Source organism: Doryrhamphus excisus, linkage group LG6, assembly GCF_037039965.1.
Source record: "Doryrhamphus excisus strain RoL-2023G ecotype Guam linkage group LG6, RoL_Dexc_Guam_v1.1, whole genome shotgun sequence".
NCBI lineage: Eukaryota > Metazoa > Chordata > Actinopteri > Syngnathiformes > Syngnathidae > Doryrhamphus > Doryrhamphus excisus.
This window is the reverse complement of record NC_136362.1, coordinates 17,806,703-17,830,550: the sequence shown is the minus strand read 5'-3', so window position 1 is coordinate 17,830,550 and position 23,848 is coordinate 17,806,703. Positions and strand designations below refer to the sequence as shown.

General features: G+C 39.5%; 3 protein-coding genes across 10 annotated transcripts in view; 1 reads left to right on the top strand and 2 right to left on the bottom strand.

Moving 5' to 3' along the window:
- Nucleotides 1–7,708, bottom strand: part of LOC131125303 (myomegalin) — a 46,976-nt gene extending 39,268 nt beyond the window's left edge. Inside the window, exons 1-3 of one of the 2 annotated variants that reach the window (XM_058066731.2) lie at nt 7,472–7,708; nt 3,887–3,933; nt 3,738–3,805 (exon numbers count right to left, since the gene is read on the bottom strand). In XM_058066731.2, coding sequence (XP_057922714.2) covers nt 3,738–3,805; nt 3,887–3,933; nt 7,472–7,506 — 150 coding nt within the window. In that variant the 5' untranslated portion in view covers nt 7,507–7,708. Of the gene's footprint in view, nt 1–3,737; nt 3,806–3,886; nt 3,934–6,036; nt 6,273–7,471 lie in introns of those variants that run through there. The other variant, XM_078791579.1, reaches the window with a different exon arrangement.
- Nucleotides 7,709–9,929: 2,221 nt separating this feature from the next.
- LOC144898634 (uncharacterized) lies at nt 9,930–14,240 on the bottom strand. Of its 7 annotated transcripts, XM_078791575.1 has the most exons (5): nt 13,762–14,240; nt 13,609–13,678; nt 12,978–13,070; nt 11,378–11,678; nt 9,930–10,389 (listed from the first exon to the last, which is right to left on the bottom strand). In XM_078791575.1, the coding sequence occupies exons 3-5, from the start codon at nt 13,068–13,070 to the stop codon at nt 10,244–10,246; spliced, it is 540 nt and encodes a 179-aa protein (XP_078647701.1). In that variant the 5' UTR covers nt 13,609–13,678; nt 13,762–14,240; the 3' UTR covers nt 9,930–10,243. The 7 variants fall into 7 exon arrangements, 5 of the variants coding, with proteins under 5 accessions (XP_078647701.1, XP_078647699.1, XP_078647702.1 ...); XM_078791573.1 differs by having other exon boundaries at nt 13,609–14,219; XM_078791576.1 differs by having other exon boundaries at nt 11,378–11,640; nt 13,609–14,186.
- A 2,137-nt stretch (nt 14,241–16,377) lies between these two features.
- On the top strand, nt 16,378–23,687 carry tm6sf2a (transmembrane 6 superfamily member 2a). Its single transcript, XM_058067755.2, has 10 exons — nt 16,378–16,609; nt 18,140–18,243; nt 18,315–18,412; nt 18,485–18,588; nt 18,681–18,763; nt 20,236–20,360; nt 21,571–21,672; nt 22,069–22,161; nt 22,313–22,432; nt 22,517–23,687. The coding sequence occupies exons 1-10, from the start codon at nt 16,518–16,520 to the stop codon at nt 22,724–22,726; spliced, it is 1,131 nt and encodes a 376-aa protein (XP_057923738.2). The 5' UTR covers nt 16,378–16,517; the 3' UTR covers nt 22,727–23,687.
- Nucleotides 23,688–23,848: the final 161 nt, after the last annotated feature.

Sequence of the window (23,848 nt, the reverse complement as noted above, 5' to 3'; positions counted from 1 at the left end):
AGGAAAGTGGCTCTTGGTTTACAGGCACTTGTGATATGATGGGAAGTCTCACTCTGCTGCAAAATCAGGAGTTGACACATACAAGGGGGGTGGGTGAGAAGGGCAAATCTTTTCATTTTGTCTTCTTCCTTTTGTATACTATGGATATTTATGTTCCCAACCATTTTCCCCTAATAATATTTTAATAGCTAAATGCACCCTTTAAAGAAACAATGATTGACTTCAATTAATATTGTATTGTTTTGTATTTGTGATATTGTTTTTTCTGCCCTCTAGTGGCATTTTCATGTAACAGCTCAGTAAAAATATCTACATTTACTGTATAAACTCTTCCGGTCCGAACAGACCCGCATTAAGTTGTTTTGGATGAAAGGAACCTACAGAGTGGTTAGTTAAAATACATGTCGAATGAAATTGGAGTTGTGAGCCCGCAGTGCTATTTATAGGGTGCCCTCAATCTCTCACTCTCTCATTGAACAACTGCTTATAATGCAATGCCTAATATTTAATAAGGTGACAGTTTTGACTTGTGACTAAAGTGATGCGGTTACGTCACGATACTTCCTCTTCCGGATGTCCATTAAAGTGTCCCATTACATGTCTGTTGATCAATTATTCAGACACACAATAGCATCAGACGCCAAACTTAGTTTCCACAAGCATTAGGGATGACATCATTGGTGGAGCATTAACACACAACACCTTCACGTCTGTGCACACTCTCGCTGTAACTCGCTTACAACGTATTTGGACACACATCTTAATCAATAGATAAATCAATCAGGGTTTCTCTACTTCAGTCTCAGTTGTACATCATAACAAGACGCTTTGGGAAAGTCCCTTTTTATATTCGGTTGAAAAAGCAATATCTTTAATTGGACATTTATTGCATATTGTTTAGCCATTACATTTACTACATATTTACAGTAGCTCATATTATAATACATGTTCATACTGTTTTAGATCTTAATCATATGACATGCAGTATAAATCAACATATAATACAACATTCATACTTATGGAATATCTAGATATTTGATTAATCCATCCATATTTAATACTTGTTAGAAGAGGTGTGCATAATAATTGATTAATTTGATGATATTATTTGGAATTGATTATTGATTAAATGGTACCAGCATTTGCTTTTGAAAATAAAGGAAAATTCCTGACAAATAATGACAATATATGGGAGCTTCTCTGGGAAAAAGGAAGGGTTGATAGGTATGGCTTATGGCCATGTCCACATGAATATGGATATTTTGAATAACTCAGAAAGGCACAGAAAAATATGCATTCATGTGTCCACACGCAAACGAAGGATTCTGTTCTTAAAAACGGTAAAACTGTTCAGAGTGGAGATTTTCAAAAATGGAAAGATAAAATTGAGCTTTTTGGTTTGTGTGATCAAAAATGGGCCGCATTATTTGATATTTTTAAAATCTCATTTAACAACAGAAAATGAATGAATAAATGAACCTCAAGCGACACTCCTTTTCCAATCATACATACATTTGGTATTCTTGGAATTGAGACGCAAGTAACGGTCGTGAACAAATATGAATGTGAATTCATTCATTTTCTACCGCTTATCTTGCTGGAGCCTATCCCAGCTGTCTTCGGGCGAGAAACAAGGTACACCCTGGACTGGTTGCCAGCCAATCACAGGGCACATATGGACAAACAACCATTCACACTCACATCGCCAATTAACCTAGCATGATTTTGGAATGTGGGAGGAAACCAGAGTTCCTGGAGAAAACCCACGCATGCACGGGGAGAACATGCAAACATGCAGGGTGGAATTGAACTCTGCTCTCCTAGCTGTGTGGCCTGCACGCTAACCACTCGACCGCCATGTAGCTGTGAATGTGAATGTTTGGCCAAATAATAATAAACTCTAATTGCTTGCTGTCAAGAGGCAACACTGCATGGTCCACAAAACAATAATAAGAGGAGTATTTGCCTAGATGGATCTTACAAAAAAAATTAATAATCCAAGACAAGGAAAGTGGGCCATGTTGGAGCCCAAGGGAGAATTGGGACACCCAGGGTGTTTTCCATGTGATACCCTCAGCTACAGGTGATCTAATTTTCTTGACAGGATTTTAAGACTTTTTACTGCATGCAGTTTGGTTGTCATCTTGGATAGAAATTGCACTAAAGGCACAAGCCATGTTTCCACCGTGCAGTAAACAATACAGTGCAGCTTGCCAACAAGTCCTAACTGTTATAATTCACAGTGTTTTTTTAAGAATAGCCCATCCTTTGGTCATCCCATTCCATTCCATTCCCACTGTCTCATGGAAGTGACTATTATGTATTCCAGTGGAGGGATACCAAAAACTGACACAGTATAGCTCAGTTATTTTGCAAGCCTTTAAAACCTTTGACCAGAAAAAACATATCAAAAAGGACATCAGTATTTAACCTTGTCATACATTGAGCTGCTGGATTGCAGCACAGAGCTCTCAAAAATCTTGGGCCACCTTGACACAAATTTTCATTCATTCATTCATTTTCTACCACTTTTTCTTCACGAGGGTCGCGGGGGTGCTGGAGCCTATTCCAGCTGTCTTTGGGCGAGAGGCGGGGTACACCCTGGACTGGTCGCCAGCCAATCACAGGGCTGACACAAATTTTGCCCTGTGGCAATGTGTGTCGTTTAGATCAATGGTTCTCAACTGGTTTGGTTGCAGGATCCACCATCATCGCTCAATGACAAGCGGTGACCCATATTGTGGAATTTTTTTCAACTCAAGTACTCAGATACATATTCAAAGCTAAACATAAACATGGCACAGACCAGCAAGCAAATAGCATAAACAAGAACAAGAGGTGCATTCACGATCATCAGGCACAGACAGCACAAGTATTTTAGTTCATGTAACCATTGTTATGCTTGAAAATGCTTAATATAGGCAAACATTTGTGAAAATTTACATCAATATGCATACTTTTTAAATAATAGACCCTAAAGCAACAATTTATTTTTGAAAAACCGTGACATAAAGTGGCAATGGACGACTATTTCACCCCAGTTTATAATGAATATACTCTTTGGCACACAAAATGACATACTATTGCAGGGACAAAAATTGTGCAAGTGTAAAATTGCCTTTGGCTGTGTCTCAATTGGTGCACTTCCATACATCCACACCAAGGGTGTTCACACTGAGAACTCAGAAAAATGCAGCAACAGTGATTTGACCCTAAACACCCTCAATCGTAACTCAAGTGGTTGCAATACACAATTAAAAAGGTGAGATGAAAAAAAAGAGGGAGCAACAGCACTGCACTGTCAACATTTGAGCTCCAAGGAACTACAAATATAGTCTATATAGCGAGGGTGCGCAAACTACAGCCCAGGGGCCACATCCGCCTCGCCAAGTGTTTCAATCCAGCCTGCCAGTTGCTTCCAAAGTAGCTTCTCACATCCAAACAACCACCTCACCCATGGCGCCAAACAAACACAAGTGAACAAATATGTGACACACAACTTCACCTACCGACTACACTTTCTGGGAAGTAAAAAAGGAGGGACGTTCACATCCTCTTTAAGAGTCTTGTGTGTTTTATCGTACATTCCAGGTGTCTTATTCAATCCAATGAGCCCCGCCCACCACTGGTATATTGGAAGTATTGGACCCGAGACACAGCCTGCCTTCTTCGGAGACATTAGAGTAAGCAGCTTTATAATGCAGCCAATAAACAAAGAAAAACATAGAAGGGCTGACCTGCTCAAACTGCTTTAGAGTGTGAGGCTGAAGAGGAGGAGAGTTGTCTGCTTCATCCCTACACAAATCTACAACAGATAAAGAGATGCATCAGACAAAAATATATATATTTTTTAATATATTTCTTAATATACGTATAACAGGCTTACCTGTCATGGGGACTGTGATTTTAGATGATGGGTCCTCCTCCACAGCACTGTGGGAGAAACAGCACAAGCACAATTGTCAGTGGGTAACATACAAATGCACTTGTGTTTTTCTTTTTTAATTTCTCAATTTGGCTTTGGCTTCCATTATAGGGAACAATCTCAACATGACGTGATAAAAGAACAACTTAGAAGAATATAAACAAGACTGTATCGAGCTGTCTGCTTAATGTTTTATACCAGGGGTCTCAAACTCTATTTACCTGGGGGCCACCGGAGCTAGGTTCTGGGTGAAGCCGGGCCGCATCAGGTTTTCAAAAAAAAAAAAAAACCCAAAACGCAGTTATTAAAAACTGGAAAAAAATCAATAACAAAACTATCTTCAATGCTTTTGCTTCTGCTATACCCTACACTTTTTCAGTACTTTGGTTCCGGCTTTCCACACCAAAATATCTGATAAAACATTCCACTGTTCTCAAATATCTTCATTTTTATTTTTCTATACACAAAATAAGATAAAAAAATGAACAAATTAAGAATAAAGACTATCAATCAATCAATCAGTAATAAATAAGTAAAATAATAATAAAACAGCAAATAAGAAAAACGTAAGAAACCACATACAGTTGGTAGAGAATTTTTTTTTTCATATTCAAATGTACAGTATTAACAGTTATTTAACCTTTAACATGAACATTAATGAAACTCAATAATTTGACCCAATTAGCAAGTTAGCATCGTACTCAGTTCCATCTGGGAGCTGCGTGGTAACTTTAACAACATGTTTGATGAGATGCTTTATCTTGACGTGTATTTTCCGTTTTATTCCAAATCATTTCCTGCATTTATTTGTACCCAGCGTCATAAGCCTTTAGCTTCATTGCTAATCCAAAGCAAAACAGGGCGGGGTAACAGGGTAGGGTAACAGTATGTAACACAATGTTAATTGTGTCCGGTGTGCACACAGCTTTAAGCTGTTATTTCAACATTAAACTTTGGTATCAAGGTGGGGGCCTCAAACTCGCGGCCCGCGGGTCGCATTTGGCTCACGGGCCGTGAGTTTGAGACCCCCGTTTTACACTATCAATATTATTGCTGTATCAGTATTATTTTTACACATACATGGCACCAAAGAATGTTAGAATGCTACTTAAAACAGTTCCTGTACAGTTTAAATAAAGGTTTTAGATGGCAATAATTTGACCTGGGAACAATTTGTTGAGATTTCCGTTCAACTGTACAAACAAAACAAATGAAAGATGAAATCCTCATACTGTTTTGACAATTACATTACACATTGAGGTGCATCTGCCACAAGAATCCCATCCCAACTTTGTCATTAAAGCCATGACTTTTATTTGTTTATTGCCAAGAAACTGCAGATCCGTTCTCTTTTCACATGTACAATAGGATCTCATTTGCACCTCTGTGAAGACCTCATCAGAGAGGGGTGAGGGAAACCCAGCAGGGAACATTTGGAGGGATAAGCTAGGCCCTGGTAGTACAGTGTGCTAACTAGCACATTATGCTGGTAATAAATGACAGTGTGCTATTAAGGCATCATGTTCAGGCCTGCTACTTTTACACATGTCTGCTTTAAAGCTACCCCATGCTTTTGATGCATGTCCCTACATGGTAAATTCCTCACAAGAACAGCTGCAAAGAAGACAGGTTGCTGCATGCCTGAGCTGTAGAAGTTAACTGCAGGAGTAGACTAGAAATGTTCCTCATGCTACATATCAAGATAAAAATAGCACAACAGTCGTGTTGTATGTGCCACAATATTACACGTCTATGATTTACTGTACCATGCTGTATTTATTTGAATTTCTGTTGCTTTTTTGTTGTTTTTTTAAATGGGTCACCAATAACCACAGGAGTGTAGCACTGAATTTTAATTTGAATATGACAAAAATGACGAATCTGCAGATCGGGTTGATGTGCTGTTGGAAATGTGCCGCAGCTTTGTCCGTATGGGGGCCTTGGGCATTCACGACAACCGGTTCAACAGTCAGGCACCTGATATTTTGCAATAAGAACGCTGTCAGCATTCCGAAAATAGCAGAATATTGGCGAATTTGCGCGTTGTGTTCAAAAACCCGGCGAAACGTATTTTCCCCCTTTACGCACAATTAGCTTGAAAAGCAGCTCACCTCTCACACTCTCCCCACATCGGCGATGACCTCCAATCCATGCAAGTAATTCCTTTAAATCAACGGGTATCCATGTTGCCTTTAAACCACACCGTGGTTTTCTCTCCGAGATACCAAGAAACAGCAGAGTGGAGCGCGTTGGCGCACCGTGCTGCTGCAGGAGGAGGAGGTTTGTTCACCCTCCATAGGGCAGCATGAAGTGGGCGGGTCCATACAAATATCAATAATAACCAATCTAGGCTAATATCGCTGATAATTTTCAGTTCATTTCTATGTTTTTTTTTACCAGTTATTTAGCTCTACAGTATTGTAATTTTAGCAGGAATATGGGACTTTTGGTGACATTGGTGACATTGTCTAATATCTTTGTATTAAAGGGGGGCCATTATGCTCATTTGTGGCCCTTTGTATTGAGTTGTGGACTCCTACAGAGCAGCTACACACAATAACCCCACATAGAGCTTTCAAGATCATCCAGAATTTGCACCTATTCCGGCCGTATTTGCTGGGATTTCCAAAAGGGTCTTTTAATTTATGCCACCCATGGCCCACCTTCGGGCACGCCCACTCCACTTTGATTGGTGACACTTCCAAGCGCTCCAGAGTACTTCCAAACTACTGCCACTACTTACCCCATTTTGTAATTTCCAAGCACTCCAAAGTACTTCCAGACTACTGCCACTACTTACCCCATTTTGTAATTTCCAAGCGCTCCAGAGTACTTCCAGACTACTGCCACTACTTACCCCATTTTGTAATTTCCATAATAAACGAATAAACCCTTTGGAGAGCTACTTGAAAGCGGTTAGGAGCTACTGGTTGAAGACCCCTGACTTACTATGTATAAAGTGAAAGAGTAGTAACGTAGGTCCGCGTTAACTGGAGACAACATTGGTCATGGAAATGTGGTCATTACACATTTCTTTGATTGTTTTGAAAAAGGCTGTTAACAACTCCAGACATTGATGAGCTTGTAATTTAAGATGCAGAATAGACAATAACTTAACCATGTTAGTTCCCACTAAACTGCATGGAGGAAATCAATGGTTTGATTTAGAATATATGGCTTTTTTTTTGCAATAGTCATTTATTGACTGTCTGGAGTATGAGTGGGACCTTCATAGCAAACATGAAGCAAACTGTTGCTGGGGAGTTACATATCCAACTGCCAACTTGAAAGTAACAGCTATGGAGATGAATATCTGACGCCCAGCGTGAAAAACTAACTTCACCATGTTAATACAGTTAATAGAGTTAATGGAGTAACATGCAGTCTGGTCCACTTCCTGGCTAAAGCTAGCATTAACGTCAGCTAAAGTACACAGCATTAGTTGGCTTGATATTTGAATTAGCCACCGTATTCACAGTATAAAGTATAATTTATTCGCTGCTTCAATGCTAGCATAAGACCCACCTCATTTATTGTTTTGCTTACCTGATTGGTTGAAAGAAGTCAGGTGTAGGGGTCATAAACAGGGCAGTAAACCGTGAAACCGAGAGTGTTTAATCCTGTGAGTGTCGCATCCTTATTTGCGCAATCCTCATTTTTTGCTAAGAAGTTCTATCGCACACTGTCCGCGCGGTTGAAATGGATGAACTCGCCGCCCCCTCTCCCGTTTGATGTTTGATGCCCTGGCCAAAGACCAAAGGTAGACACCGGAAGTTAAAAAATAATGGTTCCAGGAGAACCGGAAAGTCAGAACCGGTTCATGCTAGTTGCTCGATGTCCAACCCTAGATATAGGACAGACTTTATTCACGCCAAATTGTGGAAATTCCATGTTTTCAGTAGAACAGGATACAGTATAAATAAGAGAAAAGTAAACATGACTTCATAAAAATGAACGAATTAGTAAAAAAAAAATACATTATTTACAATTGTGTGTTATAAAGTCTTATGACTGTGGAGAGGAATCGTGTCTCTCTGCATCAATATCAGGCAAAATAACAATAAAGAGCAAATAACTTACTGTCCCGATATGGGTACGATCAGGACCGAGTGTCAGGAGTCACATTAAACAGATGAGAACACTGGCAGACTGTGACCGTGTGGTTATCGCAATTTTCAACTGGTGTTTATTATTTTTTTTTTTCATCAGGACGTGCACTGACTCTACAGAACCACTAGATGTCTCCCTAACGCCAAAGCTTACCTTAACTATGCAACGAATTTCCATTAATGTCACATATGAACGTATTGGTTAGACATTATTTTCTTGCTCCTCTTTAAGTTCTTTTCCCAAACACCACGCGGGGTCCTGTCCTGGTCCCTCGCGGTTCTGTAGAAATAATCCAAATAGCAGGAGACTTCATAAAGTCTTTATCAGCCATCTTGTTCTCCTCAGCTCGGGCCATCTCCTGCAGTTCCGGTGTAGTTTCCGGACACCAGTCAGCCATGAATTTGTCTTTGGCTTCACAGTAGTTGACCACCACCTCCTCGGGCTGCTCCCCTAAAAGGCAGTCTAGGAGAAAAAAAATCCACAAGTTCTTTTTTGCCATCATGAAATGAATGATCCTTTTCATAAGAACAGTCCAATGCATGAATCCAAACTAGTCCTAATAAGACAAGGTGTTTAAAGCCAACGTATATTATTAAACTGTCACTGTCAATCAAAACTGAGCAACCTAACCCCTGACCTGCAAAGTCATGAATGAGGTCCTTGATGAGGTGGCCAATGATAGCATAGAGAACCCCCAGCACGATGAAGATGGCCATGAGCAAGTAGAGCACATATGTCGGTAGGTGGATGGCGTCCCTGGAAGGGGGAATGTAACTCTCAAACAGCACCACACCGTCTTCTTCTTTGTAACGGACCTTTAAGCTATCTACTGGTACTTCCATGGCTCTCAAGAGGTTTCACAAAGTTTCAGTCCAGGAAGTGTTATTCTGCTAGGGCAAATTCCTGAGTGATGAAAAGAAATATTGTCAAAGTTCTCCGGCTTGAGTCGCTGATGGTGTGCAATGTTGAGCCGTACTGAGGATGGAAAGAGATTAGAACAGCTTGGAACCCTCAAGGTCAGATAGCGTGAGTACACTTGTTATATTAACCTATCATACTCCCTAATGTACTTTATTCATCTTAAAGCAAGCAAGTAATTATTAATTGGTAATTAAGATAATTCTAAGAATGAAAATCCAATAAAAATTCAATAATAAAGGACAAATGATAGACTGTTGGCTTAGAAGACATATTGGGACACACACCAGTTAGACCAGATAGGACAGCTCTAGTCTGAGAGCTCGGTGCAAGAGCTCATCTATTAATCTATGTTTACTCTTTTTTTCTTGTTTTTTTCATTTACAGGAAACCTTGGCTGAACGAATTCATGTTTGCAAACTAATATTCATGTTTTGTATTTATTAAACTGTTTACTAAAATGCGGAATAATATGTATTGTATTTTTGGTTTTTTTCATTGAGCACATGCACATTTTCATTAGAAGTAGTTATAAAACACTGAAGGTCACCATATGAAAAATATTTTTTTATTATTGTAAGTCATTTTAAAAATAGGTCTAATTTTATTTCTAATAATATAAATATAACAAAGGGTAAAATATTCAGAATGTCAACAATAATAAAATATGATTGATATTTTAAATTATTCAATTCTATTTATTATAGTAATAAAAATAGAATTTACAATGCTTTCCAATACAAGACATTGACAAAATTTCAAAATATAATAGAAATACAAATAAACACAATGAATAGGTATTATCATAAATACAATAACAAAATAGATTATACAAATAGGCTTGAAATAATGTCTGTCTGTCTATAATGAGGTTGATGTTGAGTAATGGTTTCCAAATGAGGTGTGTCATGAGCAGGTATTATACACACAGGAAGGAACGTAACATAGATTAATAATGACGACAGATGAGACTAACTTGTATTGTTAAGCTGTTTATTGAAGAGAAGCTTGTAGTTGGACGTACTCTATAGGAACACATACTGTTACAATAATGGAGCACTTTATAACATAAGGGACTGGTTGTATTGTCATTATATGTTAGTAAGATGTTACTGTATGTACAGAGTAGTACATAAGAAAAATAAAAGGTTTTAGTTAAGCGTGACTAGATGATAAAAACTAATGTGATAAATTACAGGCAGGTAACATGAGGGGTCAGAGGGCGGGCAAAGATTACACAATGTGAAGAGGTTCTTTTTTCTCCTGAGTTGGAAGAGATGGTGCTTCTCCTCAGTGGAGGACTGGATGAACAGTGGCTCTTTCTATCCCCACTTTGTGTCTCTCCATCATCTTCTCTTCTTCTTCTTCATCTCCTTCCAGTGCACCTCGACCTCCTTCACTGTGATCCTCCACCGATTTTGGGCCAAGTATCCAGTCTGAGGAACAGAAATGTTTTTTGTTGTTGTTTTTTTTATTCAACATTTGTGCCGTACCTAAACTTCTATGATTGCACTTTTAGGTTACAAACTATTGCTGAGTGAATCAACAGCACCTCTGCTGGCTGCAGATAAGTACTACAATTAATTGCGCACGATTGCAGTGGAAACTTGGTTAGCATCATTAATTTGTTCTCGAAGGTCTGACTCTAACTGAAACAGATGCTAACCGAATCTTTTCCTGTAAGAAATAATGAAAATCTAATTATGCAGATAAATACATAAGTACATCAATCCATCCATTTTCTATATTGCTTATCCTCAGTAGAGTCGCGGGGGTATGCTGGAGCCTATCCCAGCTGGTGAGAGGCGAGGTACACCCTGGACTAGTCGCCAGCCAATCACAGGGCACATATAGACAAACAACCATTCACACTCACATTCATACCTATGGACAATTTGGAGTTGCCAATTAACCTAGCATGTTTTTGGAATGTGGGAGGAAGCTGGAGTCCCTGGAAAAAACCCACACATGCACGGGGAGAACATGCAAACTGAGGGTGGAATTGAACTCGGGTCTCCTAGCTGTGTGGCCTGCACACTAACCATTCGTCCATTGACCTAACATGCATGTTTTATTATTGACAGTCAACCGCTGACCCGGTTGCCATTTTGTGCGGTAGCTAATATGCTAACAAGAATGGATGTTTTCTGATCAAATATATTAAGAATATAGACGGACTGGTGCATAGTATTAATAACACTGGTCAACGCACTCAAACTTAGGCATGTATTTTCAACCAAAAAACCTGGTAACCAAGGTTCCACTGTATTTCAACATGAACAATCAACAATTAATTTCCTAATATCCACATAATTATTAGGATTGGGGGTTAAATTGGTGGGAAACGGGCAGACAACACTAAATTCTGGGTCCAAAACCTGGTTCTCAGAGAAAAGGTGACTGGGCTTCGCTGCCCGAGGTTACCTGCCAGGTCATGCATGAGATCTTTTATCAGGTGTCCCACTATGGCGTAAGTGGCCACTACAACCAACACCACCCCGACGAGGACATAGACTACATTTTGAGGTAGCGTGATGCCATCACTTGCTGGAGGGATGTAGTCCACGAAATAGGCCTCCTCCTCTTTTTTCTTCCCTCTGGTGAGCTGAAGAAGCCGGCGGTGTCCAAACACCAGCTGGGAGACATTGAGGTGTGAGGCGTTGTCTTGATTCATGACGCCCTCTCGTCTGTTCAAATAATGTTGAGCGACTTGATCATCATCCACCTTCATGGCAAAGTAAAGGCTTGGGAGATGGCAAGATAAAGGACTTCAACAACGATGAGTTGGAGGGATGGAGAGATGTTTATGGACTTAAGGAAGGACAGTCTCAAATATAGTTCACCATAAAGTGTGCCAATTCTTTTGTCTAGACTTAAATCCCTTTATACATATTTAGAGAACTTCATTGAGGGTCCATCCAAGACTGAGGAGCGTAAGAGGTGAATATAGGACGGTGAGAGTTAATAGGATTGGGTGTGTCAACCTGCCATATCAGCATTCCATCTGTACAGGGATTAGACATGGGTCGTATTACACCCAAGATGCTTATGGTCATCCATGACCAACATATCTACATGTGCGATACACCACACACTTATGATAATGATATATATATTACATTGACCATATCGGCACCTTTTCATCCTTTTCATCTAAAACAGTCCACTGTCCGCATATATAATTAACTGTTCAATGAACACATGATGATCATAGTGAATCTTTCAACTGCAGCTCAAAAGGTGGCCAAGTGATACTGTATATTTACATAATATTCCATTTATTTATGTGTATATATGAGTTTCTAAGTATAGTAAATTTTAAAAACCATTTCAAAAAACATCTGATCAAAACATGATATCAAGGCACTGTTTACTTTTGCTTTTCATTTTGTTGGGTAGTTCTTTTTGTAAGTGATATTAAGTGGCAAATGTATTCATTTATTTACTTTCATTCTTTTCACTTGGCTATTGAAACAATAAAATAAAATGTTAAAAAAGCTGATCCAGATTTATTCAATATTTATTTAATTATTATATATTATTATTATTATTATATTTAATTTATTCAATATTCCATTACTTTAATATATTTTTTTATATTTAGGGTTTAAAACAATATAGTAAAATAGTAATAATAATTAAAAAAATAATATCCAGGAGAGAAATTATTCATTTATTAATTGTATTTTTTTTCAGGAATCAATAACATATAATACAATTAAAAAATAAATAAGATTATAACACATACTGCATCTGATACAAATGTCAGTAACATAAAAATCACAAGTAAATGGATGTTTATTTATTATTATTTGATGAATCTATTTAAAAGAATAATTTTATTAAAACAATATAAGACAATTAAAAACTAATTTAATAATAATAATATAAAATGTCCGTCATGTTATGAAGCCAGTGTATTTATTCATTTAAAATGTTCCCTCTGGGGTTGAAACAGTGTCATAAAATTGGATTCAACAGTCAGTGATGAAGAACGGAATGCAAATGAACATTTCTGTCTTACCTGGTGATCAAGACCTGTTGAAAAATGCCTTCTCAGCTCTCTTCTTTGACTTGTGAATAAAGGGGCTTCTAAATTTGAGGGCTTTGGGTACATCTGAAATGGACCAGAAACAAAGAAAGAAGGTCAAAGGTGACAACCGGTGTGATGTTTCACAAAAAATCCAAACACGCTGTCATTGCTTTTCTAAAACAAAACAAAGGCATGATGAGACCGTCAAAATTGGATGTCCTCCTCTAGGGTCCCGTCTTGTTCTCTTTTTGTGGCATGTTAATTTGAACGAAGCGAGTGATGACAAACTGCCACTCGATAATGATGAGGGCCACGTTTGCGAAGAGGATGAACCAGGAGACCGGGTGCAGACCGCAGTAGAAGTCGTCGTTCATGTTGATGGAGACGAGAAAAATAAATGCGTCTGTCAAGGAGGCTTCGTCCGCTGTGTCGAGGTCCTCCTTGCTAATCCTTGATAGGATTTTGTTGACGCCTGTCAGTTGTTTTAGCTGAGTCAGCAAACTAGAAGGCAGCGTTTGTTTTGTATCTTCATCTTCATGTTTTGCATCATTAACCGTCAGCTTAGGAAACACAGTTTGAACCATTGAACCATTGAATCCATATTTTCTGGTTGAGAACTCACCTGTTTGATTGACTCCTTCCTCCTTCACCTGCACTTCCACTTCCACTTCACTAAACTAAACAGGAATGTTCTCCAGAAAAATAAAGTTAAAATCAGACTCCAAAAACAACAAGCTGACTAAACACCTAAGAAGTTGCAAACAACAGCAGTCACTGTGTCAGGTGGGCAGCACGTCATGCCGCCGCCTCAGGCCGGGGTGACCACCTGCTTGGGTTTGTCCTCTGGCTCCATCATCCACTTGAAGTAGGCGTCACCCAGAAGGAAGGTCCAGTAGACGACGGTTAGCGAGGTGTTCACCGTCACGATGCCAATAATTAAAGGATGCAACATGGTGCTTTCAAACCAAATGGACACACTTAAGGATGGTATGTGTGTGTGCTATGCAGGTCAGAGCGCGTCTGTCCTGTCTCTTCTAGTGCGACACCCCACCCCTCAACACTCTCACTACGCTTCTGCGGGGTGTAATCCTCTTCAGAAGCTTTGCTGCAGGAGATAAAGTTGCATTAGAAAAGGCCTCGTTACATAATTCATCTATTCCTCATCTCATCTATGATACTTTATTGTCCTGGCTTGAAAAATAAACAATCTTTCTGCTATTATTAGGAATCCAATCAGGAATGGAGACTTGCTGTATCAGACAAGGGAAACATTAATCTTGTACCTAACAGGACAGATGGCTCTTTAAGGAAGAAAAATGCAGGGGCCTTGACAACTAAATCTGTACATGAAATGAAATAATAACAATAAAAAAGATTAGGATATGTGATAGATGATAGATAAACTAATGATAAAATACTAGCTAAGGCTGTCAAGCAATTCAAATATTTCATAATTTATTCATTTATCCTCACGAGGGTCACAGGCGTGCTGGAGCCTGTCCCAGCTGGTCGCCAGCCAATCACAGGCCACATATAGACAAACAACCATTCACACTCAAATTCATACCTATGGACAATTTGGAGCCGGCAATTAACCTAGCATGTTTTTGGAATGTGGGAGGAAACCGGAGTACCCAGAGAAAACCCACGCATGCACAGGGAGAACATGCAAACTCCATGGGTGGAATCAAACTCGGGTCTCCTAGCTGTTTATATAAATGGTCATTCATAACATTGTACATCCATTTTCTATGTCGCTTATCCTCATTAGGGTCGCGGGGTTAATGCTGAAGCCTATCCCAGCTGCTTCAGGCGAGAGGCGGGATAAGGGGCGTCACTAGACCTGATTCCGTACTGAGGCACACCTGGGGCACAAAGAATTCATGAGAGCCTGCAAAGTGAGCAAGAGAATTCAACACTTATTTATCATTAAAGAACATAAATAGACCTTTAAACTATTAAATCACATCAGACTATGTTGTTGTCTGGATCTTTGATTAACCACCTGAAATGTACTGCGCTAATGATTTTGGCCTACTTGTGCACTTTACTCTAGACTTGTAAACCATCACAAAAACACAACAACTGTTGTGTGTCTCTTCAGGGAATCATTTTTTGGGAAGTAAACTGTAACGTCTTGTTTTCATTTTTGCAAAGTGGTCAATCACTTGGCTGTGGCTTAACTTGGAAAGTTCCTCACTCTCCACTGACATGATGGCTAGATGTTGAAGCCTATCCTGCCCCATTGTGCTTCTCAGCCAAGTGTAGCTGCTTTTTGGATATTGTACCTTACGTAACATTGAAAATGTTCTGTTTTTGCAAAAGTGATGCTTGAGGAAATGAATGTGATCTCAGAGGACTTATATGGTTTGGAATGGTTTAAAAATGTGGCTTACGACTTCATCTTAGGGGAAAATGTTTTTCTACCTGAAGATAGACCATTTGAGAACCACTGAACCATCCATAGGCTAAATCTGTCAACTAACACAAGCTAACTCAAAATCATCATTGACGCAGAGTTCAGGATGCTCAGGATGACCATAACCAATATTATATTTCATGCTGATGAAACTCGTACAGCTCGTACAACAAATTAATGTAGTTAATCTCGTTAGTCGTTAGTCGAGGAATAACGTTAGCTAATTTAGCATCAACTTAAGACAAACTTCTGTTGCCTAGCTAGCTAGGACTTCAGTTACTTCTCTCATTCCTTGCTGCTTTGTCTCTACTGCGGGCGAATAAACCTTCTAATATCCATCTAGGAGTTACAGTTACAGTCAAATAAAAATTGTATATTTAACAAGTTGTTGTCGGCTAACATTACCTACCTCGCAGTGATCCTCATCGCCTGCCTCTGCCTCTCTCTCTCTCTCTCTCTCTCTCTCTTCTCTTGGTCCCTTTCTCTCGCTCTCTCGACTTCGAGTTGACAAAGAAGTATTATCAATTATCATACATTGCCATATTAGTAGTATGTGCCTTAGACTTTTTTTTTAAATAGGTGACATTTTTACTGAGGCACTGCAGATCAATACTGGGGCACGTGCCCTAGTGAAATCTATCTGGCGACGTCTGTCTTGGTCGAACATTTAAAGGTAACAATGCCTAAAACGTCCACTAAGTGGCAGCATAAACAAAAGTAAACATTAGTTCAACAGGCCCTTGTACAATTTAATCAACTGAAGTAGTTTAAAAATGAAGGAATCCACAAAAAATAACACATTCAAGATAAAAAGGGGCATCCTGGTGGTATTATATTCGTCAGCACGTTCCTCCATGTACACGTCATTTAAATGTGAGACACTACCAAGCCAAAGAGTTGGACTTTGACACCAACTGGAAAGGTGGAGACGTGTCGGCCCAGCAGCAGTGTTGATTGATCACTGATCAAATCATCACCTGTACCACTGGACCGGACACCGGTGGGACATAGCATGTGTCCTTTTAGCACTACAGGACTTTAGCTGGAGGTATATTTGTGTATATTCTTTTGTGTGCTTCCAAACAGCGGGAAGGACAGCCAAAGAGTGGACCATGAGGGTGCCTGTGGAAGTGTGCGTGCTCCTCATCTCCCTGCAGGCGCCTGCTGTTTTGTACACCATGAACAACATCCCTGCTCTTCAGGAGTAAGTGTCTTCACACTGAAGTGGTTTCAATCTCAATTTATGTGTTTTTATGAGTGTAATGTAGCTTCATTGAAAGAGATAACATACACAAACTATTTTGTTATAGACAAATGTTGGAAAATTTCAATGCAATCAATTCATTTCAAAAGTTGTATCAAAAGTGAAGTAGTGTCAAGGGTGTTCCTGTCTTTATTTTAGAGGCAAAATATTACAAATCTTAGTATGATATTCACATACCTCAGCTGCCATAATAAACATAGTGTCTGGTAAATGTAATACCATAAATTAACACAAATGTCTATCAAACTTATATACTCTTTATCCATTCCTGGTCAATATTTTACGACTAGTTGTCTGGAACTGATGTACATTTTTGACAATATTTTGGCTTTTTAAGGCTGAGGTCTTAAACTTTTCAGCAGCTGATGAACTAAGTATTTCACTTTAATAGTTTATTGTCATTGTTTTTGTTGTTTTTTTTGCATTTGAAGCTCTACGTAGAACCTCCTTAACGTCCAACTGTGCAAAATGTAACCGGAAACTGATCTTACAATTCTGATCAAGTGTTTAATTTGTGTATCACTTGTATTAGGTGTCTTTAGGGAATGTGATGTGACAAATGGTATAAACTTTAAACTAACATGCTGTCACTGTCCAAAAACATTATTAATATGTAATTATTTTTCATTCATTCATTCATTTTTCTACCGCTTATCCTCGTGAGGGCTGCGGGGGCTGCTGGAGCCTATCCCAGCTGTCTTTGGGCGAGAGGCGGGGTACACCCTGGACTGGTCGCCAGCCAATCACAGGGCACATATAGACAAACAACCATTCACACTCACATTCATACCTATGGACAATTTGGAGTCACCAATTAACCTAGAATGTTTTTGGAATGTGGGAGGAAACCGGAGTACCCGGAGAAAACCCAAGCATGCACGGGGAGAACATGTATACTCCACACAGGGATGGCTGAGGGTGGAATCGAACCAGTGTCTCCTAGCTGTGAGGCCTTGGCCCTAACCACTCGGCATTAACCTAAAGTGCATGTTTTATTTTTGACTGTATTATTATGGTATTTAAAGATCCTCAATATAACAGGACCTACTGCAAAAAAAAAACTCGTCAAAGATCCTCTATATGACAGAACAGTACAACCAGAACAACCTTATGAACTTATAGATTAACACAAAGTAAACATGAATAAACAAAGTAAACATTCATTCATTCATTTTCTACCGCTTTTCCTAACCTGCAAACTCCACACAAAATGTCCAGTGAAGATTCGAACTCAGATCTTCCAGTTCTCCTGACTGTGTCGCCAACATGCTAACCACTAGGCCATCATACAATATTAGATTGGTTTGAATATAGAGTATATGCATTCATAAAATTGTAAATAAATAAATTAAAGTCTTCAGCACAATTTTCACATGAAGTCAGATTTTTTTTTCAAAGAATAATGACATATGACAATGATATAGCTACTAGTTGACAAAAAAAAACTGTGATACTGTGATATTCCTGCAGGCCTTTGTCCATCCTGGGAACGGGAGCAGTCGTCCTGGGAACAGTTCTTCTTCTCTTCTTCCTCACTGTGCAACATAAACAGACAGTGGATCCTTTATTTTACGGTAGAGACACTCCCTAGCATTTTACTGGTAAATTAAGATGTGTATTTTTTAAAGTTGTGTGTCTTGTCCAGTTTTTGCAGAGTTTTCCTTCACTAGCCTGGTGGGTCTGACTAATGCCCTGGAGCAGGAAGGCTTTATATCAGGCTTTATGGGCTTCTACATCAAGATGGTGAGCTTTGATGAAGTCCCTCCAGGGGTATTTTGGTCCAAATTGACCAAATGTTGGCTGTCTTCCTCTCAGGGTGAGCCTCATCTGAGTACTGCCTACGCTGTGATGATGTCATACTGGGAAGGCGTTGTTCACTTGGTCCTCTTGCTAACCATCATTCACCGCATGTTCACAGGGTAAACAATGGCTCATTACTAACAAACATGGCCGGTCTGGTGGTGTTATGTTGTGTTTTATGTACGATGAAGCTTTTGGCTGTTAATTGCAGGAAGACCTATCGCAGTCTGGCTCTGCTGTGGGCGGGGTCCTCCATCAGCCATCAACTTGTTCACATCCCTGGAGTGGTTGTAGGTGAGTACGGGATTGGACTAATGACAGTTGACCTTCATAGTAAGGGTAGTTTGGGGTTTTATGTTTATGTTGGGTTATATGTTTTCTACTGTTATTTCCTGTTTGGTGCTTTTATTTTATTATGTCCGTTTCCTGTTTGACATCACCATAGGTATGAATGTGAGTGTGAATGGTTGTTTGTCTATATGTGCCCTGTGATTGGCTGGCGACCAGTCCAGGATGTACCCCACCTCTCATTCAAAGACAGCTGGGATACGCTCCAGCACCCCTGCGACCCTCGTGAGGATAAGCAGTACAGAAAATGGATGTCTTTAATTTGTTTTAAGGGTTCTCTTTAGTTCTAATTATCTGCTATAGTCGCTGATCTATTAGTTTTCCTTGGGCCATGGTGACCCGGGTTCTGTGTGTTGTTCTCCTTTTCTTGCTTGTTCCTGTTCTTTTATTCCGCCATCCCATGGAGAGTGTTATGTTTGTCTTAACTTTTTGTGTGTCATGTCGCTCTGTGTGCACTTATCTTTTGCTAATGAAAGTCTTTATTGAACTAACCTGTCGCCATATAAGATAAGATAAGCCTTTGGTCCCACAAGGGGAAATATCCTTGCAAGCTGCGTTAAAACTGCACTAAATAATTGCTAATGGTGAACAATGAAGCAGAGTCATCAAACAACTGTCAGAGAAATAAGAAGGTTGTCTTATATTTGAGTCTGTAAGGGTATGTATTTAACTGTGTAAGATATCATGACCAACTATGGATTGGTTCCAAAGGGGACTGATTGAGCTTTTTGTACTTTTCTGACCTATAAATATTGTTATAATGTTGCATTTTTGTGTTAAATGATGCTAAAGCTTCAGATTATGAGGGCCCTTGTGAGGGTCCTTGTATGGGCGTGCCCAAGCTGTTAACTGTACAAGCTGAGTGGAACCAATCACAGCAGAGTGGGTGTGCCCGGAGGCGGGCCACAAGTGGAATAAATTAAAACAGACCAAACAGACAGTCCAAAAATAGCTGGAATAGGTGCAGATTCTAGAAGATTATAGAAACACAAATAAATAGTAAATAAAATAATTCAAAATAATTATTAAAAATGAAAATAAAAGCAAATGAAATTAATTAATTAATTCATTCATTTTCTACCGCTTATCCTCACGAGGGCCGTGGGGGTGCTGGAGCCTATCCCAGCTGTCTTTAGGTGAGAGGCGGGGTACACCCTGGACTGGTCGCCAGCCAATCACAGGGCACATATAGACAAACAACCATTCACACTCACCAAAATAAATATATCATTAAAAAATAGTAAAGATACATTACTGACAAAAGTATTGGGACACATACCCAGGAAGTGACTATGGAATAAAACATCATTGATCCAACCTTATACTTTTGAAGACTTTGTCCATTGGGGAATTGACAAGGAGCTGTGCCACAAGCCAATTTGTGCAAATTTATTCACATTCTTCTTCTTCTTCCAAAGGTAAATACGGATCTAATATTCGTCCAGCTTTTTGGAGGAACGCACCCTTTTTTTTAGCACCTTTTTGGGCAGCTTCTGTCCTTTTTAGGAGGCCCGGTGAGATGCCAATCATCACAGCCGACAAGGTAAATATAAACAGGCTAATGTTATTAGTACTTGTACAGACACATTTACTTTAAATGTGTTGGAGTTGCCTTAGTCATTAGTTCCTCAGTAACTACTCTACTCACTAGTTCCCCAGTAACTACTCTACTCATTAGTTCCTGAGTAACTATCATAGATATGTGCCTCAGTCATTAGTTCTTTATTAGTTCTTCATTAGTTCCTCAGTAACTACTCTGAATGTAGTATTTGCCTTAGTTCCTCAATAACTACTCTACTCATTATTTCATCTTTAGTTCTTCATTAGTTCCCCAGTGACTACTATAAATTTACATGTCTTAGTCATTAGTTCCTTATTAGTTTTTCATTAGTTCCTCAGTAACTACTCTAAATGTATGTGCCTTAGTTCTGCAGCAACTACTCTACTCATTTAATCTTTAGTTCTTTATTAGTTCCTCACTAACTACCCTGAATGTATTTGCCTTAGTTCTTCAGTAACTACTCTACTCATTAGTTCCTCATTAGTTCCTCAGTGACTTCTCTAAATGTATGGGCCTCAGTCATTAGTTCTTTATTAGTTCCTCAGTAACTACTCTACTCCTTAGTTCCTCATTAGTTCCTCAGTGACTTCTCTAAATGTATGGGCCTCAGTCATTAGTTTTTTATTAGTTCCCCAGTAACTACTCTACTCATTAGTTCCTCAGTGACTACTCCAAATGTATGGGTCTCAGTCATTATTTCTTTATTAGTTTTTCATTAGTTCCTCAGTAACCACTCTAAATGTATGGGCCTCAGTCATTAGTTCTTTATTAGTTCCTCAGTAACCACTCAAAATGTATGTGCCTTAGTTCCTCAGTAACTACTCTACTCATTAGTTCCTCATTAGTTCCTCAGTGACTACTCTAAATGTATGGACATCAGTCATTAGTTCTTCATTAGTTCCTCAGTAACCACTCAAAATGTATGTGCCTTAGTTCCTCAGTAACTACTCTACTCATGAGTTCCTCATTAGTTCTTCATTAGTTCCTCAGTAACTACCAGACATGTTCGCGCCTTAGTCATTTATTCCTCATTAGTTCTTCATTAGGTCCTCAGTAACTACTCTAAATGTACTCAATGTGCCTTAGTGTGTCAGTAACTACTCTACTCATTAGTTCCTCAGTAACTGAGGGTTAGAAAATGGATGGGTGGATGGTTGGGTCAATTGTTAACCTTTTTCAATATGTTGACTAGGTTGCAGCAGAGCAAAGGAAAGGTCTCCTATCTCGACCTATTGACCTCCAGTTCTCAGTGTTGCTACTAGGAGTCGTGGCCTTCTGTCTTTTTAGAGGCTTTGTGAGTACAAACATATTGTACATAAGTTTTACCTGTACGTGTATGTGTACGTGTACAACCTTCCAGAAACTGGAAGGTTGGGGGTTTGATCCTTTCTTCCTCCATCCTCGTTGCTATATTGTTTCCTTGGGCAAGTCACTTCACGCACCTTTCCTCCAGTGTTGCCCACACTGGTGGATGAAGGTAAATAAATGTTTGGTGGCAGCAGGAGAGCCTGGCAGCTATGTTTGGGTTTCCCCAGGAGTGTGTGACTGAATAATGGGATGACTGTGAAGCACTTTGAGTACCTTGGACAGCGCTATATAAAAATCTAATCTATTATAAATAGTAGTAGTACTATTATAATTTGACATTTTCCAAAGTATATAGAAAGTACTGATAGTTTCTGTCCTTCAGGTAGTGCTGGACTGCCCTCTGGACTCCTGCTTCACTTACATTTATCAGTATGAACCTTACCTCAAAGATCCAGTCGGCTTCCCCAGGGTCACGGTGAGTAACAGTAGATAGACACCACTTTTTCTTTGTTTTTTAGAGGACATTTAAATTGCTTGGATACACATAATTTGGTCTGTGGAGCAGATTATTTTGATAATTCAGAACAGATTTGTCTTGTTGAATTCATTTTGCATTATTCCTGTAGATGCTGGTCTATTGGTTCTACGCTGTGCCCCTGCTGATGGTTCTCGTCTACGGTCTAAGAACACCAGGCAGCAGCTGGATGCTGGACTGGTCTCTCTTCTTTGCTGGAGCCACATCTCAGGTAAACGCGCGCTTGTTATGTTATTAACAATTTATATTTACCGTTTATTTTTAGCACTTAGCGACTACTCTACTCTGTCTCCAGGCCCAGTGGTGCCACATTGGAGCTTCGCTGCACTCCCGCACATCCTTCACATACCGAGTCCCAGCAGACAAATTGGGGCCTGTTATCATCCTCAATGTTCTGCTTGCCGTCATTCCGGCTCTCCTGGCTTTGCGCTGCCACACCAATCCTGCTTATTTCATGAAAACTGTCCCCACAGAGCAGAGCAATGGCAATAAGAAGGAAAACTAAAGCACAAAGAGCAGCCTAAAGGGTTCTTCTGCAGGTAATCCCTTTGTCAAGACTAATAGAAACCTGGAGGAAAGCCACAATTTTTATGTTATTTTTTTACATGAGTGAGTCACCTTGTGCAGCACTCCCTGCATGGACTGCTGGACCCTGATAAGAAGGCCCTTGATGGGGGTTAGGACTGTGATCAGATAGCATAGCTTTCAGGTGGCCCATGCAAACATCCACTTTACAGATCTTAAACCAACCAGCAGTTGATTGCTTTGTCTCCATACAGTCCGTCTACATAACCGAATGTAGCTTTAATTCAAGTGACTCATTATTCCAACTATTGCTTTTTATACTGAACAATAAAAGGTGAATAATATTAATACGCACACTCCAACCGTGACTTGGTTAGTTCCCTCTGGTTCAACATTAACACACTGACACCGCTTAAACTGGACTTGAACCTTCACCTCCTGATGATGTCATGCATTACTGATAAGAGGTTGAACCCTGGATAGAAGTGCACTGTCACACTCAACAGTCAGTCACCTGACATGTATGCATCATTTTTGTGTGTGTTACGTTCCATGTTGTAGCTACATTATTATGTATTAATCACACATGTTTATATGGTTAAAATTTACAATTTCCAAGAATTTCAACATGCACAATGCATGCTTGGTCAATTGGAGGCTCAAACTCAGGGGTGGAGAACCCTTCTTCTCCATCAAAAGGCTTGGCTCTGCAGAATTAGCTGGCTGACTATTTGACTAAAAAAAGGATGTTCACTTCTTGACATCTCAGTGACCCGGGTAGGTTACTATATTATCTAGTCATAATCCAGTTTTGGTGTCTGATACGGGAAATATCGCAAGGGTAGCTGGCAATGGCTCTGACCACCCGCACTGCGGTATAAAATGGATAAATTGATTAAAATGTAGTATTGCAGAAAGTTTTATTGTGTTAAGAAATGTCATCCAAAACCCACGTTTGGCTCCCGTGCCGTAGGTTCCCTACCCCTGCTCTAACTTGTCCACAGCTGTGAATATGAGTGTGGATGGTTATGTGTGCTTGGCTGGTGATCCATCAGTCCACCTCTAACCAAAGATAGCTGGAATAAGCTCCAGCATATCTCTG

Coding starts and splice junctions, on each gene's coding strand:
- LOC144898634 (XM_078791575.1), bottom strand. CDS start 13,070: ATGTACCCAAAGCCCTCAAATTTAGAAGCCCCTTTATTCACAAGTCAA. Junction 11,679..12,977: donor CAACAGGTCTTGATCACCAG/GTAAGACAGAAA, acceptor TTTGCCATGAAG/GTGGATGATGATCAAGTCGC. Junction 10,390..11,377: donor TCTCATGCATGACCTGGCAG/GTAACCTCGGGC, acceptor TCTGTTCCTCAG/ACTGGATACTTGGCCCAAAA.
- tm6sf2a (XM_058067755.2), top strand. CDS start 16,518: ATGAGGGTGCCTGTGGAAGTGTGCGTGCTCCTCATCTCCCTGCAGGCG. Junction 21,673..22,068: donor TCTGTCTTTTTAGAGGCTTT/GTGAGTACAAAC, acceptor TCTGTCCTTCAG/GTAGTGCTGGACTGCCCTCT. Junction 22,162..22,312: donor TCGGCTTCCCCAGGGTCACG/GTGAGTAACAGT, acceptor TTATTCCTGTAG/ATGCTGGTCTATTGGTTCTA.